Genomic DNA, 20,891 nt, shown 5'->3' with positions numbered 1-20,891 from the left:
AGGTGGTTCCCATTTGGAGACACAATAGCCCAGTCCCTTGTAGCTGGAGGGCAAGGGAGGAAGCCCAAAAAAGGGGGGGAAGAAATGGAAGAAACATCTCCCCCATTTTCCTCTAAGCTTTCAGTTCTTTTGTTTCTGATTCCAACTTAACTGAACTGAGGGAATCACAAGGCAGAGTTCTCTGACCGAGAAGCTGGTAAAAGGAGGTTTTGTCTAATGGTCTCACTGCCCCAAACTCCAGAAGAAATCCCCACTTGCTCAGGGGTTAGAAGGAGAGAGAATTACTGCTTGCCAAGACTGTGCTGCTGTTCCCTAAACACTGTTTTCTCTGAGCCTCATGATCACCATGGCAGGTCAGGATCATTCCCCCATCTCACTGAGGAGGAAACTGAGTCCTGGAGAAAAGTCATGCCGTGACTGCTCGGAAGGAGCAGAGGGCTGCTGAGATTTAGCCCATGTCTCCACGTGGCCAGAGCCCAATGCCAACTCCTCCACGGCACCTCGGAGATGACCTGGGTGGCCCCGAGCCCACCCCCCTGCCCCTCCCCTGCTTTGGGCTTCCAACCCCAACTGGCTGCAAGCCGTGTGTATCTGACTCTGCTCCTCAGACCTGCCTCTTCACCGTGAAGGCACTCAGCGTGCTGTATCATCGTTGACTGCGGGCATCTCTCCCCACTCGTATTCTGAGTCCTTCGAATCAGAGGTTCCGATTGGAAGGAATCTTGAGCATGTGAATTGGTCCATGTGTTGTCTCTCTGTGGAGTATTTGCATCTCTCGCTGCGGAGTAAAGAGAGGAAAAGAAAATCCAAAACTTCCTAGATATCTTTGTCTGCACGGGAGAATGGCTGGAGTGTCATGGGCCCTCCGTACTTGTTTGATAAATGAAGGGTTGAGTGAAAACATCTCCACCATAGAGGGCTGCTGTGCAGCTCACAGGGCTGACGTCGTAACATTCCTAGAACAACGCTTGGCCCCCGGGAAGCACTTTAAGACATGTGGGCCCGTGTGCCAAGTATAAGAGGGAAGGAATCCTCACCCAGGAGTGAGGAGTTTCACTAACTCACTGTGTGGCATTGGGAAGGTCCCTTCCCCTTTCCAGGCCTCTGTTTCCCCATCTGTAAATTGAGGACACTGGGTTTGATGATCTGAAAGTTCATTGCTTTTTATGGTCATTGCATTTTCCTTGCTTTTTATGCATGTTTCATCTCTCCTTCACTCAACTCCTCCCCCAAACACACACACACACACACACACACACGTGCCCATCAATCTCCAAAATAGCACCCTGCTGCCCCTCGGTGCTCTCTCTCTTTCATTTCCTTGACCAGAATCTCCACGAGCTTATTAACCTTTGTTGTCCATGTTCCTCAGATAGGCCTGCTTTAATAAAACAGCAATAACGTCCCCTCAGATTTATCTTATCAAAGAGCATGATCTGCTTTGTGGGCTGCGTGTGCTGGTCCTAAATGGAAAGTAGAAGTCTTTTCCACCTCACTCGCTTCCTAAATGCAGGGGTTCTGCCGGCTGCCTTTGCACCAAGATGGAAAGAACATTTATCTTCACAAATGTAGGCGACACCATGGAGGCAGCCCTTCAAGGGACAGGGGAAAAAGCATTCCTTTCCAAAAGAAGCGGCGAGGCTGAAAAAGAAAAATTTCTCCTAGAACAGGAAAAAAATCGCACTCCAGGGTCACTTACACACCCACAATTCTAGATGTGAATGTTCATAGAATTTAAGACTCTGAAGTTGTGAGTGAATGTGTGTAATTGGTTGGGTCTATGCTTCCATTAATCCTAAAATGTCCTCTGATTCCATGATTCAGATTGTCTGTAAGATGAGGGCCCAGGATCATATGATTCTCAGATTCTATTGACCCAAGGAAAGGGGTTTTCAACTATTAGGCTATCAAAAACACCTTGGGGCTTGGTAAGCAATTCCTGGGCCAAATTCCTGGGCTCCCAGCTCAGAGATTTTGGTTCATTCCATGTGGGATGAGACCCAAGAATCTGCAATGTTTTTTATTTTTTATTTTTTTGTTGTTGAGGAAGATTGGCCCTGAGCTAACATCTGTTAGGCGCTGGAAATAGAGGCCCATCTTCCTCTATTTTATGTGGGACGCCCGGCCACAGCATGGCTTGACGAGTGGTGTGTAGGTCTTCACCCGGGATCCGAACCTGCGAACCCCGGGCCCCCGAAGCTGAGCACATGAACTTAACCACTACACCTCCAGGCCAGCCCCAAGAATCTGCAATTTTTTTTAGCAAGTCTCCCATTCTGGTGGTTCTGAGTAGAAGTGGGCCCCTCTTGGATATATAGTGTTGTAGACAGCCTGTCATTCTAGATTCTGTGATTCTAAAACGGCCTTTTGCTTATGATTCTAGCATTCTGGAACTCTGTTATTCTGTTTCCACATGCCCAAGGACAGGATTCTAAGGTGTAAAGACTATCCTTCTGAGCACGGGTTTCACATGGGGAGGGGAAAAGGGACCAAGTGTCATGAGGGTGGAGGGACATTCTGGAAGGAGAGCCTCCCGAGGACACAGAAATCAAGCTTTGATGCTGCACCGATTGTGCCTGAGCAAGTGAGCTCTAGGACTCAGAAATGAGGAGGCTTGGTGGGGTGCGTTGCCTGGCTCAGGGGTGACATGAGCATCTAGGGTTATCAGAGAAGAATTCCTGACGGACAGGGACGTCCAGCCACATCCTGAAGAGTTGGAGGGGCTGAGGTTGGATGAGGGGAGGCAGAAGTCACAGCAGAGAGCTCAGAAAAGAACCAGAGGCAAGGGAGAAAGGATTTATCACCAAAACATCCTCCCTGTGCCGGATGGTGGGGAAACTGCAGACTGGTGTGGCAGACATGAAAATGCAAGGTTTCAGGAAAGCTCAAAATGAGAGGGAGCTAACTGTGTGGGGATATCCCAGGGTACAATGTGTGGGCTGGAAGAGGACTGCTTTGACATGCTAATATGTGCCTGCATCTGGGGAGGGTGTGGATGGGTGGAAAGGCGAGGAGGGCCTCTGTGAAGCTGGTAGGCAGATGCTGGTCTGGGGAGGGGCTCCTCTGGAGGTTCCCATACACACACACCTTATGCACCACCAGTGAGTCAGGGTTCAGATGGGGAGCCTAGGACCCTCTTTCTGAGAAACAGAAGTGGAGAATGGAGAATCCAGAGGTTTCTGCAGCTTCCCAGGTTGGGCAGGAGCCAGCAGGTTGGGTTGCCAATGGCCTCTCTGGTGGCGGGAGAAGGGAAAAGGAGGGATCAGTCACTCTCGGTGACACATTTAGCCTGTATGCCTGCCCAGTGGTGATGACACACTCCTGGCTGCACATACACACCCCTTCTGCCTCACACAATGACAGTGACACATGTGCCAGTTCACTGTGACACACATTTGCACCCTTACAGCCGATGGTGGCACCATTTCATACTGATGGTAACACCCTATCACCTATCATCTCTCATTGACAGCAACACTTAGACATACACCATTACACAGAAATGGTGACATGTCCCCAGAGCCTTTGCGTCTGGCACAGTCTATGTAAATGGTGCCCTCTGCGGTTGTGCACTGCACAACCTGCACAGCTGTATGTGGTATCTTTGCCTTACAACCGAAACATCACACAATGCCATTGACATATTCCACTTTGACAACAGCCACTTAGCTCAACACCTGATGATACACTCACACCAGAGTCACTTCCCACCAGGAAGGAGACACCAGCACACACTGAGAGTCACATGGTGACAGACACACACCTGCCCTACTAGCACCTGTGTTCCTCCATGTGGATGCTGCCCACTGTCAGCTGCATGGTCTCACACTGGTGGGCACACACACAAATGCACCATTGCACACTAGTGGGTTTGCCTTCACACCATCATTCCACATTGAAGGAGAGAGACTTGGACCCTGACCTCACACCCTGACAGTGATGGCGCCCTAGCCATCATCAGTGACAAGAGGGGAGGCACTCATCAGGCGAGCAAGGTGGCCTAGAGCCCTTCCCTGAATACCACCTCCACAATCTGTTTCTGCCTCCAGCACGTGGCCACCCCCTCAAACCAAGACCATTTCTGCCCCTGCAGGCTCAAGCTAGAACTGCAGGGTGTGGAGTCAGCGGCTGGAGCCTCCAGGGTCTCCCCGCACCCACCAGCTCAGCTCCCAGCTGAGGGGCAGGCCCAGCTGGCAAGCTCACCTTCATCTTTCATTCGGCCTCCAGAGGGACTGAGGCAACCGCAGGGAAGAAAGGGGCTGACCTTTGGACGAGCACCATTCTCGCTGATCACCACATTTATGGACTGTGACAGTTGTCATTCCTCACACGTTGTTCCTTGATCCTCACACAAAGTACTGACATTAGCGCTCTTGACTGGCTTCCTAGTGAACATTCAAGGCATGTACATATCATTTAAAAGTCCATTCAGATCTGGCCCCCTGCCCCAGCCTACGGCTCCTAAAGAAAAGTGGAAATTCAGCACCAGCCAGGGTAAGACACCTTAAGCAGAGCCACGTCCGTATTTTACCAGGCGACTCTTAGAAGCTGTCTACAGAGCAGGCTCTGCAGGGGCCGAGGCCGGGGCGGGGTGCTGGCAGCAGGCTGGATGCAGGAGACGCAGGAGATGAAGGAAATGTTGACAACACACGTGACACGAGGACCTCGATCTGGGTGTGAATTCACGGTAGGTTTTTTTTTTTTTTTTTTCCAGTAAGAAACTGGAGAATAGGGAAGGCGATAAATGTCAATATAAAAAAAATCTGCAGAGCAAAAGTTACATTTCCATAGGCTGTGGGATGTGTCAGAAGAGAAGCAGCCCGGCGTGGTGGAAGGACCCAGAGCTCAGTGTCAGGCAGGCCTGGGCTGGAATCGGTTCTTTCACTGTATCTCCCTGTGCCTTTCCTTTCCCATCGTGAAAATAGGGGTTTATGTGAACAAAAGTGCTTTACGCAAAGCACCACAGTGAGCGCCTGAGACATACTGGGGGCCCAATGGTTGCTATGTTTAGTAGTATTGCAATAGTTAAGAAATGCTTATCATATTTAGTGACTTTTCTGCAATGATAATAGAGTATTTGGGAATCATGTCCAGGCTGGTAACACTGAACAGGAAGCAAGAATTCATCTCTCCATCCTCCTTCTTCGATAGGAAGCATCAATGGCTAAAGTGTCATGATTTACCCCTCATCATTCAACAGGATGAAGCCACCAAGACTTGACTGAACTGTCCTTTTATTCACCAGTAGGATTTTCTGCAGCTAGACATGATTCATGTCAGCTCGTGCAGTTTTTTATAGACTCGTAGAAGCTTGGGTTCAAAAGGGACTTTAGCTGTCACCTGCCACCCAACTGCCATCTTCCAGGGATGGGGAACTCACGTCGTCACATGAGGCATCCAACTATGACTAGACAGCTCCAACTGGTAGAAGGTTCTTCCCCTCAGAGCTTCTGTCTGTCTCCCTTTACCTTTCCCCCATTGCCCTAATTCTGTCTTTATCACAAGTAAAAACAATAGTACTCCTCTTTCCTTGCAATGGTCATTTACTCATTCAACAAGCATTTCCTTAGCACCTACTTTGCAGGCACCATGCTAAGGGCTGGAATTACAAACTGCAAAAACTTGCCAGCCCTCCAAGAGCTAATGCCCCTTCAGCATCCTCTCCTCCAGGTGAAACATCCTCAAATCCTTCAACCTTCCCTCATTGGACCTGATTTCCAGATGCCCACCACCAAACCACTCCCTTCTCTTCTAAACATACTCAAGCTTATTAAATTCTTAAATTTTGGTGCCCAGAACTGAGCCCAGTATTCTTCTGAAGGCTAAGTTGGGTTTCGAGGCCAGTTTGGTCAACATCCATGTCAAAGGCAATGCCTGTTGTGGAAAAACCCCAATTGTAACTAGAGTGCTGCCAGCCAGGTCCTGTTCACAGAGCTTCTGTTCTAGAAACAGGGAGAAAGGAGGGAGAAGGAGAGAGAGAGGAGGACTGTGATTCTTGAAATGGCATGATGTCAGGTCTTCCTGCCCAGCACTCCCCTCAGGCATTAGTGGCAAGTCTAAGTCCCTCTATTCAAACAGCCTCCCCTCTGCCCTCCTCCATTAGTGTCTGCTTCAGAAAAGGGAAGAAAAATAAAGAATGAGCAGGCTGATGGGCCAAGACAGCATGAAACAGAGAACTCAGACATAAAGGAAGGGCCTTCCCAATACCCAGCCCCACAGCCTGTAAGGGAAGAACAGAGATGAGCTTCAGAAGGTGACTCTCTGGGTGAGGAGGGTGGGTCCACCAGTAGCCTCTGACTTGTGGGCCCCCCACCTTGAGGCCTCTGCTGTGAACATATGTAAAGGAATAGTGAATAGTCTCCCCTGGTTGGAACAAAATCACGCCTCCTTCCTCTCCCAGATCCTGTCCTTCTGCAGCTCTTGCTGCTCCCTTCTTGGAAGGAAGCCATCCCCTTACAGAAGCAGAAGTCATCTCCACTCTGACATAACCCTGACTGATGCATAAGCTCCTGCAAATCTTTCAAAGACCTGGTGCAAGGCCCCTCCTCTCCAAAGCCATTTTCCTGCAAATAGGGCTGGATTAAAGGAAGTATTTAGAGCCAAAAGATGGCAGGCAGAATGGAGCTCATTAGGAGACAGTAATAAAATGAAAAATGAGTATGAGAGGAGCAGGAAAGGCTGGGGGTGGGGGTAGATGTTGCCTTGCCTCTCGGTGGTCTCTTTTCTTCCCTGGGCATAGGAGAAAAAGAAATGGTCTTCTAGAACAAAGTTTGCCAAAGGACTCCTTCTTCTCCACAGGATATCATATCTAGAAGGAATTGTCAAGTGACTCATCTAAGGTCCACTGCAATTTTGCAGCAGTTTTCTCCCTCTGGGTCCACATGGAGGCTTACTCACCCCTATCAGGCCTCACTCACATGAGTGCTCCATCAATGTTTCTTGAGTGCTCCTGCAGACACTCATTGTGTCCTGCAGCAGGACACAATGCTGAGGGCCTGCAAAGACGATCTGATGTTGATCCCATTCTGTAGGAGCTCAGAAGCAAGAGGCATGCAAACAGAGGAACAGGGACCCTGAGGCAGGGGTGTGTCTAGGGGTGGTGGGAGCTCTGAGGAGGATGTAACCAATTCTGCCTGGAGGAATCAAAGAGGGGGCTTTCCAGACCCTTCAGTTCTGCTTGAAGAACCCTTCCTCCATCCCCTGACCCCCACTGCCCTGAGGGGCATTGAAGCAGCAGGCTTGTGGTCCTAAGAGCTGTGGCCAGGACAGGTGGCTGCGGGGGGAATTGTCGGAGTGTCTGCAAGGGGAAGGGGGCAGCAAAAGGTGGAGGAGGAAGGGGAGTGGAGCGAGAAAAGAGGGGAGGAAAGAAGGGGAATGGGAATTGGAGAGGGAGGGGAGGAAGAAGAGAGGGGAGAGAGGGGAAGAGGGAGGGAGGAGGGAGGGAGAGAGAGAGAGAAGGATTTGAATTTCCCATCTGGAAGGGGAGCGGTAGCACGTCAGGGCCTGGCTGAGGGGCGTGATTGGAGGGCGCCTCCGGCAGCCGCCCGCGGCAGCAGCCGCGGCCCCAGCTCGCCCGGTGGAGTTGCACGAGGCGGCGGCGGCGGGAGCTGGAATAGCACAAGGAACCGCCTCGCTCAGTCGGCCGGAGCCCTGCAGTGGCTCAGACGGTTGCGGGGACCGCCAGGTCGGTGCTGGCCGCGGGCTGGGAGGGCGGAGCCGCGTTGTGGGCAAGAGGGTCCCGGTTCTCGCCTCGAGGCCGCCGGACAGCCCGGGAAGCTGGGGAGTACGGCTTTTGGGGAGACAGCTCCCCAAGACTGCCCGGGCGCGGGAACGGGAGGCTGCGCGGCGGCAGCAGGGACCCTCCCGGCGCGCTCGCCGTGGTGCTGAAAGGACAGCTCCCCGCGAGGGGGAAGCGAGCAGGCGGAGGGAAGGGAGTGAAGGGAGGAGACCCCCGGGCGGAAGCCCGAAACTGCCCGGCTCCTGGAGAGCCAGGACCGCTCCGAGGGCGGCAGGAGACTCAAGTCAGAACCTAGATAACAACTCCGAGCTCTCAGGGGTGGGGGTGGGGGACGTCGATCTAAGCGACTTCAGGCCGTGGTTAACCCGAAGCCCCCAGGGATCTCTTCGCCCCGGAGGAGGGAGCCGCCCCCGAGGGGTACAGTCGGGCTCCCGGAGTGAGTCAGAGGGTGGCGGGAGGGGGGCGGACAGACCGAAGGTGGAGGGGAGGAGAACCTGAACGTCGATTAGGAGTGGGGGGCCAGGGAGACTCTGTCCTCGGAGGAGGGGAGCCGAGGTTTGGGCAGCTCACGTCCGCTGCCAGGGGTCGTTAGGAACGATCTCTTCTAAGCCCTCGCCCGCCCCACTCTGCCCCCTCCCCCAGCAAAGTTTGAGACCGGGCTGGGTCTTGGGGTTGGAGCTATGTGTGTTGGGGGGAGGGGAGCTCTCAGTGGCCACCCGAGAGCTCCGGGGCAGAGCTGCTGGCTGTGTTGGTCTCCGCGGGGAACCGGGAGAGGGGCGCCAGGATTCCTGTCCCCTCTTCACCAGGGGAAACGGCAAAGCCCTCGCCACTTCCGCTCCTCTGCGAGAGCCGGTTCTCTACCCCTCCCATCCTCCACTGCCCCTTCCCCTCCCCCAGTGCTTCTCCCTTCCAGAGGAGTGCTGGGGGGTGAGATGGGGGTAGAGGGACATCCGCTGTCTCTGCCATCGCCATTAGCCTAGGGTCCCCTGCAAAAAGCACATGTGTGTTGAATTGAGTTGCAGTGAATATAGCCCGGACTTGAGCCATAAAAAACAGAAAAACAGCGACAAGGACAAACACTGCAGGTGCCTGAGTCTGCTTGTCAGATGGTGGGCCCCAGTCCCGAAACCCGCCTGGGGCTCAGACGGCCGAGCCTGAGGAGGTGCCTCCGCTGCTTTCGGGCTGGGATGGTCTGGGAGGGAACGCTGAAGACGCACGCGCCCTGTGTCCTGGGCGCCCTGGAGGCACGGAAACCTGGTGCTGCTGCAACATCCCTCCCCCACCCCATCTCCCTCTCCCCGCCCCCAACCCAGCATCCCCACTACCACCACCACCACCACCCCCCTTCCCTCGCAGGGATAGACCAAGGCTTCCCGCAGACCCGCTGAGGAGCGCCTCCTAGCGGTCTGGTCAAAATCCTCAACGGCTCGCAACACTGCCGGACCTCACCACTCCTACAGGCATATGGCAAAATATCTACACAGACGCCCGCACACACGCTCACGCAGACTCACACAATGCCTAAGTTCAGTTAGAAACGCACAATCACATTTTGAATGCGTATACTCTCACATACTCGCTGACACACAACATTAAATTCAATCCAGCAAATATGTCCTGAGGAGCCACCGTGAACCAGGAGATGTCGCAGACTCTGGGAGAGGAGAAATGCACCAGATACAGGCCCTGCCCCCGGAGGAGCTCAGGGTGACCAAGAAGAGAAAGACACCTAGGCAGACAGGGCACACGAGCTGGAGGCAGGCAAGGCTGCCCTAGAAAGTGCCATGGGTCTCAGAAGAGGAGGACACCGTCACATCTCATGGAGGAGATCCCTGAAATTTCATGGAGCGAGTGATGTTTGACAGAAATCTTTGAAAATTAATACTGCTGCTACTGATAATGATGCTGATAACAATGATGATGATGATGATAGCTAATATGTACTGAGCACCTACTATGTGCCAAACACTGGGCTGAGCATTCTCTCATTTAATGCTCACAACACATCTTGGGCATAGGTATTGTCTTCATTTTACAGATGAGAAACGATTAAGTCATTTGTTCAAGGTCACTTAGTAAGTGGTGGAGCCAGGATTTAAACTGGCAGAGATGACGTTAAGAAGTTGCAAGACTGTGGAAACAGCATGAACAAATGCCCAGGGGTTTTTGGAAAGAATATGTGTTGAGGTATAGTGGAAGCAGAGCCACGAGCAAGGGATGGGAAATGAATGGCAAGGCAGGCAGGTGCTAGACTGTGTAGGACTTGAAGGTCAGCAGAAGGACTCTAGTCAGTTTAACAAGGCCATGGGGAGCCATTGCAGGGTGTGTTTGCATGAGCAGATCTACCCTTTAGGAAGATTAATCAGACAGCCATGTGGAGGATGGATAAGAGCTAAAGGAGGGACAGAGTTAGAGGTTATGCACAAATCCAGAACCTCGAGGCCACAACCGAGGCATCAGCAGCCATAGGAGAGGGAGGTGTGGATGCAGGAAGCACCGTGAAGCCACAGTCTCCAGACTTCTCTCTCAGCACCCTATCCCAGTTGTAACTCACCGACTCCCTGTGTGGGTTTGTCCAGCATCTGCCTCCCAGCTCACCGAATGCTGTGAGAGCCAGTACTGGGACTGCCTGTTCCCTGCCGCTGCCCAGCACCCAGAACAGTGCCTGGCAGAGAGTAGGTGCTCAAAGAATATGTGTAGTGTGAGTTAGTGAGTGAGTGAAGAATTTGCTGACTCTGGAGATTTCAGTGGAGGCAATTGGAACAAGGCATGCTGGAGGAAAAGACGGTCAAGTGGGGGATGCAGGAATGAGACTGATCTTTGGACAGATTGAATTTGAGATTATCCAAGTGACAATATCCAGCAGAGTCAAATGTGCAGGTTTGGGGAGAGAGAAAGAGTTATCTGTGGCTGAAGAAGGGCACTAAACCAACGCGGGTAGGAGAGATTCCCAGCGGAGACGGTGGGGGAGGGAGGGGCAGTGGGAGGGAGAGGAGAGGGAAAGATTGCTTGGAGAACATCTACATTTTGGAAAGGAGTCAGCCAAGGAGAGAGAGAAGACGTGTCTGACAAGTAGGATGAAGCCCGCAGAGTGCTAGGTCATGGAATTCAGGAGATTCAAGAAGAAGGCTGAGAAAAGCAGGTGAGGGGAGGGATGGAGGGGTGGAGGGTGGCAGTGGTGGGGTAGGGGGTCATCATCAGCATCTGATGTTGTGGAAAGATAGAGGAGGAGCGCTGTGAAACGCTCCTGGGTCTGGCGTTTTGGAGCCTGTGGCAGCTCTGACTAGGGCAATTTTGGGGGCAGTGCAGAGGCAGCAGATCTCTGATCTCACAGAGCTGGAGGGCTTAACTGGAAGGTGAAGAAGTGGAGACACCAAGTGGAGACTCCTCCATCATGAAGTTAGAGGGCAGAGATTAAGGGAACGGTGGGGTTCAGAGCAGGAGTTGGAGAAGGAAGGGGATAAAAGAGACCTATGGAGAAGAAATGGAAACCTGAGGAAGAGGAAGCGATGATGGGTCAAGGAGGAGGCTTAGGGAGAGAAAATCTGGAGCACAGGCAGAGGGATTGGCTTCAGGGGGAAGAAAGGGGACCTCTTCCTCGGGAGCTGGGAGGGGAGGTTGCAGGAGCTCACACCAGCTGGCATTAGTCATTTTGATAATGACAATAGCCACCATTTACTGAGCCCCTCATCATGTGCCAAACACATTCCAAGGATTATTTCTAACCCTTCAAAGTGGTATTATAATTCTCACTTTATAAAGAAGACCAAGATTCAGAGAGGTTACGTCAATTATTCACGTCAATTATTTACGTCATTATCACATAGCTAAAAAGTAGCAAATTCAGGATCCGAGTCAGATGTGCCGGACCCCCTAGCTCATGAGCCTTCCACTGCACCACATGAAGTGGGAAAGAACTCACTGCTGAGAGGGATGGGATTGCAGTAGATTAGGCCTTGAGAAATTGGTTAGGGGAGTCTCGACAGAGTGAACAAGAAATTGCTTAACAGCTGAGAGGACCATGTGGGGATCAGCAGCAGGACTTTGGGGTGGACCCAAGAAGCTCAGCTAAATAATCCCAGCAGGCTCTGAATAGGAGGCACCTGGAGCAACAGGGATGTAAGAGATGTAAGCACTCTTACATCTTGAGGACTCAGGCCTTGAGCAGAAGTACTTTGCTTATTGGGGGTGTTGGTAATCAGTGTTTGCTGAATGAATGCATGGAAGCAGAGAAATCTGGAGAAGGAGATGGTTTAGTGATAGAGAGATGGCATGTTGAGTTTGAGCAGTGCCCATGGGACATTCTGGGGGAGGTGTGCAAGAGGAAGGCAAATGTATTTGTTGACGTCTTTGTTGCCTATTTCCCACACACCCCAGAATGTAATCTGCATGAGGGCAGGACTTTGTCTGTCTTGCTCACTGGTATGTCCTCAGTGCCTAACACACTGCCTGACACATAGTAGGTGCTCAACTAATACTTGCTGGATGAATGAATATAGGAGTCTGGAGCCCAGATAAGACGTCTAGGTGTCATCAGTGTCAGTGGTCATTAAAACCCCTAGAAAGGATGAGTTTCCCCAAGGAAAGTTTAGTGTGGAAAGAAAGGCAGGGACTGAGGTAAGAGTTCTGGGGAACATGTTTATTGAAGAGACAAGAGGAAGAAAGGGAGCCAGCAAAGGAGACAGAGAGAGAGAGGGAGGGGGAGAGAGGAAGAGGAGGGGAGAGGAAGAAGCCGGAGAAGAGAGAGCAGTAGAAGATGGGGAAAAGCAAGGACTGAGTCACAGAACCAGGAGAGGAGAGGGCTTTGAGGAGGCAGTGGAGTGGCCAGAAGTTCAAATGCTGCAGAACTGCTCCAGCAGAAGCCCTGGGGAAAGGGCCCGGAGGATCATCTGGCCCAGCAGAGAGACTTGTCAGAGCAGCAAGTTAGGGACGAGGCTGGACCTAAAGCCCAGGCGCCCTGTGGACCAATTTGAAACATCTCAAATTAGAGTTCTGCATCCTCCACCACCACCTGGCAATTCGTTGAGCTGCACGTAAACACAAAAGAGGAACCCAATAGTTCCTGAAATCATTTGATTATTAAATGGTTCATTTCCTGTTCTTAGAAATGCAGTCTTTTTGCAATGTTTTGAGTCAAAGGAAAACATCTTGATTGACTTAGCTGAGCTGCCTTCAAACTCCGAAATCTGGGTCAGAGTGGGTTCTCCCGCATTTCCTGGAAATCCTGTTCCTTTTTGGCATGTCCTCATAAATATGCAGTCTGCTATAGCGAACATTAATGAGCATTGCTACACACCAGGCACTTGACCAGTATCTTCTCTTCTCCTTCAAACATCAAAACAAGGGTTGGCTTAATACTCCCCATTTGCAGGGAATAAACCGAAGCTTTCCCAGGGAGCCACAGCCAACGAGTACTGAAGCCAGGAGTGTCTGATGCCAAAGCCCCTGGGGATGCTTTTCTACTTCATCCTGACTTTCTCTCCTCAAAACAACCTCTCAGGTGTTCTGATCGTTTAGAAGTCCTCAAATAAACTATCGGAACCCATTTATGGAAAGATCTCAGTCTGCCGATATGTTTTCTCGTTTTGAAAGAAATGAGGAAAATCCGTCATCAACAAACATCCAGTGACCTTGAACTCAACCTAGTTGCAAGATCTGGCCTGGCTTCTCGGCCACCATTTCCCAGGACCGCCTTTTCCTCCTAGCAAATCATAAAGACCCCAAGGCTATGTGGGATGAACGGCCTTGGGAGCAGGCCTGGACTCAGTTGACCATCAAGCTACGTCACACTTTGGATAGCTCAGGGATGTCCCCATCCACACCTGAGAAGGGATTTGTGGTGGCTCTGCCTATGAGAGAACCAGTGAAACTGGTTAAAATAAAAAGGAAATCTCTAAGAGTTAGAGCATCGGGGCTCAAAGCCTCAGGGATGCGGAGAAGTGGGTAAGAAGGTAGCCCAGGGTGGCCGGAGGCTCCAGGCTCTCGGCCCTCCTCCTCCTCCCCCAACACTGGAACAGTGCCACGTTGATATATTTTGCATATTGAGATTCCCATTAAGATTTTATTTGGAGAAAATCTTCTGAGGCAAAAAAATAACAATAAAAATTAAATAAAAACTGAAAGTCGGTGATTTAGGGAGACGGGAAGGAGGACTAACATAAGCTGAGTGCTTCCAAGGCCAGAGCTTGGTACTGTAAAGGCCCTAAGCCCCAAGAAGATTATCATGTCTCCAACCTCCCACGTGTAATTCAAAATAAAAATCAATATTAAGCTATAAAACACAAAACTTACAGTACGCTGCAATAAAAATAACTGATTTCTCCCTTTATCTAATTTCGGAAGTCTGGATGTGTTCCTCTACGCTGGCTGTTCCCATTCCCCCAGCCCCCGCCTCTGGTTTGTGGCGGGGCGGGAGCACAGGCTCCTTCGCTCTAGGGGCTCATCCAGTGGCCCAGGCTGGATTCTCTCCAGTCTCCACAGTAGCCCTGGGAAAGGAGGCACTGCCATTTCTGCCTCAGAGAGGAGGAAACGGGGGCTCAGGGAGGTTCAGTAACGGGCTGAAGGTCACATGGTAAATAAGCAGCCAGGGTGGCATTAGAACCCAGCTCTGCCCGACTCCAATTCCAGGTTCTTTCTAACCCTCCTGGCTTCAACCCAATTAAAGCAATACGGTCAAATGAAGGTTTTAAAATGGGGATCACAAGCCGTTTGGCAGCACACAGGTACTGTTCAGGAAATTGCCCCCTTCCAGCTCCTTCCCCGCGGTACCACCTCACTGGGTCGTGGCCTCAGACTAACGTGCCGGTGCCTGAACCAGGGGGTGGCCGCCGTCTGTGTAACTCCATCGCCCTGCTTGTGCAGAGGCCCCTCCCACCTGACCCCCAACCTCTTTTGCAGGTTGCCACATCTCCCCGAGGCAGGCCTGCCGGGAGCGCTGCATGCAAATTCAGTTGCGGGCTAGGGCACGCTAACCGCAGTCGTAGGCATGGATTTTGTCATGAAGCAGGCCCTTGGAGGTGAGCCCCGCACCCCTCACCCGCAACTGGGGTTCCAACCCAGGTGGGAGGGGGCTCAGCGCACCAGGCCCTTCTATCCCCAGCCCTGGCCCGCCCTGACCCCGCCCTCTCCCTTCCCAACCCATCCCCCGCAGGGGCCACCAAGGACATGGGGAAGATGCTGGGGGGAGAGGAGGAGAAGGACCCGGACGCGCAGAAGAAGGAGGAGGAGCGGCAGGAGGCGCTGCGGCAGCAGGAGGAGGAGCGCAAGGCCAAGCACGCGCGCATGGAGGCCGAACGAGAGAAGGTCCGGCAGCAGATCCGAGACAAGGTCAGCACCGCCTGCCCTCGCCAGGGCGGGGCACGGGGGTAAAACGGCCCCCCAAACCCAAGCCTCGGGCTCCCCTGAGTCCCAGCTCTCACCTTAGACTAGCTCTCTCTCTAAGCCTCACTCTCCTCATCAGAAAAATGGGTGTGGCAGGAACACCTCCCTCAAGAATCGTTATGGGATTGAACACGATAATGCACATAGGAAGTGCTCCCTAATGTTTGCTGCTATGGTCCGCAATCTCATACCCGAAACCCCAGAGACCAAATATGTTTAGAATCCAGAAGTGGGGGCTTTTGGAAAGTACCGCAGTGCCCTGAGCACCTGTTACTGTTATCAACCACGTGTCTGGTCCCACCACTGCCATAGATCAAGGCTGTAAGTAGCCTTCCATCAGTTCCAGTCTGGTTTTGTCACCGAAATTTGGCCCCAAACATATGGGAGAACTTTCAGTTTTCAGATCTCAGGGGATTTCAAAGGTGCAGAGAAGTTATTATGAGCAAGTGTCGATTTTAAAAGAAAATCGACTGTCTCTCATTGAGCACCTACTGAGGACAGGCCCAGTCCTACAAGGAGGGTGTCCTTATCCCCACTTTGTGATGAGAGGACTGATGCTTGGGAGTTCTCATGAGCTGCCGCAGCCGAGTCTGCATGACCTTGAGGCCCAGTCCTCGTCGTTCACGCTCATCTCTGCCCTCCCCTCCCCAGTATGGGCTGAAGAAGAAGGAGGAGAAGGAGGCTGAGGAGAAGGCAGCCCTGGAGCAGCCCTGCGAGGGAAGCCTGACCCGGCCCAAGAAGGCCATCCCCGCGGGCTGCGGGGACGAGGAGGAGGAGGAGGAGGAGAGCATCCTGGACACGGTGCTCAAATATCTGCCTGGGCCGCTGCAGGACATGTTCAAGAAGTAACCAGCCTCCTGCCCCGCCCCCACTCCCCTTGTTACTTTTTTTTTTTTTTTTTTGGTTTTTTCTTTTTTTTTCTTTCAGTTAAGTCTCAGTTCTGAAGGGGAAAACCTCAGTTGGCCTCTGCTCCCCTTCCCTGGCCAGGGGCTTCTCCCCCTGAGCACTCCCTGACACCCCTTCATCCCAGGGATCCAGCCCTCACCTCACTCCCAAGTTGCTAGAAAAAGTGAAGACAGCTTTTCCCCAGAAGGGGGCATTGAACCCAGTGTGGGAGGCAAGGGGGGCCCCTCCAGAAGCCTCAAGTCCGTGCTAGTGTAGTAACCCCCCTACATTCCTTCATGTGCCCCACTGCCAGGAGGACCACCGTCCCCAGCCAGCCAAAGTAATGACACATTCCAGCCCTGCCCAGCATGCTGACCTTTGGCCTCTGACACCCAGGTCAGAGCAGGGGCGTTGAATGGCCTGGCTCTGAGGAAGGGAGTCAGGGTAAGCCTGCCCTGCAAGGGCCCTGCCCTGAGAGGCCCCACTGTATTCTGGCCGGGCCTGGGTCTGGGCAGGAGGCTGGGGCTCTTATTCTTCCATCCCCGTGATGACACCCAGCCCAGGAGCACCCCTCCCCCAGCCCCCACCAGAAGAGGTATAGCCCCTGCCAAGCCAGTCCCTCCAAACGGATCCTCTTTGGACTTTAACTCATCTGTGGAGGGTCCCCGGGTAGGGCAGCCCCTTGTTCCCCCCACTCCACTTAGGTCCTGGTGCCCCACTGCCAGGCTGGGCCCAGCTTGCCCAGCTGAGGGGCTGCCCAGGCCCCCCCAGAAAACACTCGGAGCCATTGGGCAGTGATGGCCCATGCCATGGGAGCCTCCCCTTGGTGCAGCCAAGCTGCCCCCATTTCTATCCACCCCTCTTCCCCACCCTGTCCTGTCCATGTGTTTCTAGAGCCCCATGCTCCCCAGGAGGACCCTACCTGGCCAAAGCCCCAAGCCTCTGGGGAGAAGCCAGTTCCCACTTAACAGAGGCCTCTGTCCATTCTTCTCATTGGCCAAGAACAAACTCTCCTCTGGGATGAGTGAGACTGGCATTTGTCCCTCACCCCCAAAGTTGTCAAGGCCTCCTGCTCAATTGGTTGTGTGAGAACTGGGGGGCCATGGAGCACATGAGAGAGGAAAGTGTGTGTCCATTCATGCACGAGTGTGTGTAGCAGAGACTGCATCAGCAATTGTGTGTCCAGAGAGTGTACATATATGTGTATGGTTAGAGTGTGTGTGTCTTGAGATCGTGTATCTGTGTTGGTCATCATATCCCTGTGTTAGAGACTGTGTATGCTAGGCAGCGTTGCATACGTGGGCTTGTGTAAGGTGGTGTGTATGAGTTGAGATTGTGTCATATGTGTGAGCTAACCATCTCACGTGTGTGTTAGAGCTGGCATGTGTTAGCTTGTATCTGCATGTGTTTTCAAAACAGCATGTGTGTCAGGAGTGACGGGTATGTGTTAGAGGTTGTAGAAGTGTGTATGTGAGAGAGTTGTCAGAAGTGCTGAGACTGTTGTGTGTGTGTGTGTCGGTCTGAAAAGGCAGTGGTGTGCAGGGACGTGTGCTTGGGGAGAAAGAACATGAGTCAGATGCCCCCTCTCAGCCCCGAGACCATTGGTCACAGGTGGTCACATCCAACAGGAGACCTTGTCCTTGGCCTAGAGTCCCCCCGCCCTCGGGGGGTTCCTGCCTGAAGTCCTCAGAAGTCTGCTGTGACAGACCCAGGCAGTGCCCCAAGAAGCCATGCTGGCCCCCCGCCAGGGCCAACCCCAAAAGCAGGGGCCAGGGAGGGGGTGACTTGCCTGCCCTCAAAGCCCCTGCCCCATTGGCCCCAGTTTGCATTCTGCAGGTTTTCAATTTTAGTGGATTTATGCTTTTATTTCAGAGAGAGACAAGTGTCTCCTCTGTCCGTTTCCAATAGTTAAAGCCATATCAGTTAGACTGCAATACTTTAAAGATGAGACAACACAATCCATATGTTTAGGGAACCAGAAAAGTCCCCTGGTCTATCCCTTCTCTGGGGAGCAGGGCCTCAGCAGCGCCAGCTCCCTGGACTTGCCCTTCTCCCCCGCCCCATCCCCTCCCCGGTGCCCCTGTGTCCTGCCCCCCAGGGGGCCCATGTCCGTGTCTGTGATGGGGAGCCACCTCGCAGCCCTGTTGTCTGCTCGTCTGTTTGTGTCTGTTATCCTGGGCAGGATGGTCATTCTCTAGAGCCCTGGGGTCCTGGGACAGAGACAGGCAGGGCCCACTCTAGGGACCCCAGGCCTCCCCAGACCCTGTGTATGAGCCCCACCTGGAAACAGGAGTGGATCCCAAGTGTTCAGAAAGGTCTCCCCCTTGACAAGGGCTCACAGACCTTGAAGGTGGTGCCAGGGCACAGAGAGTGCCAGATGGGCAGCGGAGACCGAGGCCAGGGAGCTCCACATGATCAGGGGAACCTAGCCATACGATATATCCCAGGGGAGCCTGAGGGACCCCAGACCCTCAGAGGGCATCCCTGCTGGTCTTCACAGCCCCTCTGCACCCCCCAAGCGGGCTCAGGGCTTTTCCCATATAATAGTGCCCTCCAGGCTGGCTGGCTTAGTCTGGTGCAAGTCCCAGACTCTTCCCGACTTCCCCAGCTTGCTCTCAAGCAGCAGGACTGGAGGTCTTCCTGGAGATGGGAACAAGGGGGGAGTTTCTGCCTGGAGCATACCTGGCTCCAACTGCCAGGTGATCACTCTTGGGTCCAGGGGGACGCGATGACTGTCATTCCTGACACAGACCTGACTGTGGAGAGAAGCTAATGTGTGGCCCAGAGAGGATGTCGTGTGCAACACACTTAAGGGGGGCACAAAATATGTGTGGGATGCTTTAGCAGGGAAGGGATATTCACATGATGTACCTGGGGCAGGAGGAGTGTGTGGTCCACTGGATGGGAGGGAGGTGAGTGTGTCGTGCACAAATGGGGCAATGTGCACCTGACACACTTAGGAGGCAGGGGCAGGGAGGGAGTGGCCCCAGAATTCAGCCCCCGCACACACACAACGTATAAAGGAGACATCCCCGAGCTAGGGAAATAGGAAGGAGCAATCATTGTGCATGGGTAACAACAGAACAAAATGCAAGGGAGTGTGCACCGCCCAGTGTGGGCATGTGTGCCTGCAGGGAGGCCGCCGCCTGCTGTGTGCCTGCGAGCTCACCGCCAGAGTGAAGGGAGAAGGCCTCTCTGGATCTCCCGCGCTGGGCGCTGGCGACAGGCCGGGATTTCCACACGTGGACATCCTCTGTTCCAAGTCTAGAAGCTCCTAGAAGGTGTCCTTAACGGCAAAGCTGTGTGGGGTCTCCTCCAATGCAAGGAAGTCAAGAGACCCTCCCAGGTGTGTGTGTGGGAGAGAGAGAACGGGAAAGAGAGAGAGAAGGGGAAAGAGAGACAGAGAACAGAAGTGTTTCACCCCAGTCCCCCTCAGGTGGGGCAGCTGGTGGGCAAAGCAGCCCCCCCAAAGGCTTGTGGCTAGAGTGAAATGGGGCAGACCCCCAGCCCCAAGAGCCCCCGGCACCCAGCTGGCAGGGCTGTCTACCCCCACCCCTCAACTGCTCCATCTTTCTGGGGTCCTGCAGGCCCTTGACTAGACAGGGGGGCTGGGGGTCCGACTGGCTCAGATGAGGGGACATCTCCCAGGCCTGAGGACATGCCTCCCCCACACGTTCCCTGCGCCTGTTGCCCACCCTCTTCGCCGGGGAAAGAATGGGAGGTGCTCATGCAGGCCCTCGGGTGGGGCGGGGGTCCTAGTGAGACCCAGGTGAGGACGACCATCCTGCTCGTGCGGGGCAATCCCTTTCCCACATCTGTGCTGTGTCCTTGTTGCTCTGCTTCCTTTAAATGTGTCAGTGCCTGGGGGAGGGGAGGGATCCCCCTCACGCCCCCCGAACCTGACCAAAAGCCATGGCTGTTGCTCCCCCTTTGTATGACGCGATGCTAAGATGTACCAAACCAATCGTGACAACAAAGAGAAGACCATGTACAGCAGCTCTTGGTCTGCCTGTCCTCTTCTGTCCTTCAGCTCCACCACAGCTACATGGGGCCCAGCCGAGGAGAGGAGGCCAACCCACGGAATTCAGGAGGCCCCAGAAAACCTTCAGTTTTACCCTCGCTCCTGGCCAGGACACTGTGGAAATGACCCCAGAAATCAATCAAGGCTAGAGTGGCAGCTGGCTCCAGAGCTTCAGGCCCACCCACCCCCACCTGCCAAAGCCAACTGCACAACCCCATGAGCTGGTGGTCCAGCCCGGCCACAACACCCACACCCCGTCTCTGGCCACATTCCCCCCAAGTTCCTCAGGGCGTGGCATCTCGACACGCAGCCAAGTCACATGCATGAGCAAAGGTCTGCCATTGGTCATCCCACCAACATCCATCAAGTTCCTACTCTGCCAGGCAGCGCGCAGCAGGCTCGAGACACAGAGAGGGCACCACTCAGCGCTGGTCCTGACACAGACACTTCCCAGGCCTTGCTGAGGAGCCAGGACCAGACCAGAACCCCCTCCTCCCTCGGCTGCCCCCAGCCATTGCCCTGACTTAAGCTAGGCCTCATCTTCTCTCCGCTTAGCTAGGCACTTCCCACCGCCCACACACTGGTCTCCCAGCCTCTACCTCTTCCCTGCCGTCCTCTCCCTCACCCGAAAGACTCAATGTAACCACGTCACTCCCCTGCCCAACACCCTTCGATGACCTGCAGGATAACACCAAGACTGTCCAGATGGCCTTATGTGATATGGCCCAGCCTGCTAGGTCTGACCCACACCCAACTCTGCTCCAAGTGCCCCCGGTCCCCACACATACCATGCTGTTTCATGTTTGCATGTTCTGTCCCCTCTGCCTGGAACGAATGATACCCTCCCCTCCTGGTGCATCCTTCTAA

The 20,891-nt window shown here is 53.5% G+C and overlaps 1 protein-coding gene across 1 annotated transcript; it reads left to right on the top strand.

The window, feature by feature from the left end:
• The first annotated feature begins 7,562 nt into the window (after window positions 1–7,562).
• CPLX2 (complexin 2) lies at window positions 7,563–19,994 on the top strand. Its single transcript, XM_004428500.3, has 4 exons — window positions 7,563–7,684; window positions 14,636–14,754; window positions 14,889–15,064; window positions 15,770–19,994. The coding sequence occupies exons 2-4, from the start codon at window positions 14,724–14,726 to the stop codon at window positions 15,965–15,967; spliced, it is 405 nt and encodes a 134-aa protein (XP_004428557.1). The 5' UTR covers window positions 7,563–7,684; window positions 14,636–14,723; the 3' UTR covers window positions 15,968–19,994.
• Window positions 19,995–20,891: the final 897 nt, after the last annotated feature.

This window comes from Ceratotherium simum, chromosome 4 (assembly GCF_057802395.1).
Source record: "Ceratotherium simum simum isolate JZ-2026a chromosome 4, ASM5780239v1, whole genome shotgun sequence".
Taxonomy (NCBI): domain Eukaryota; kingdom Metazoa; phylum Chordata; class Mammalia; order Perissodactyla; family Rhinocerotidae; genus Ceratotherium; species Ceratotherium simum.
Note: the sequence above shows the minus strand (reverse complement) of the source record. Positions and strands in the feature narration are given on the sequence as shown.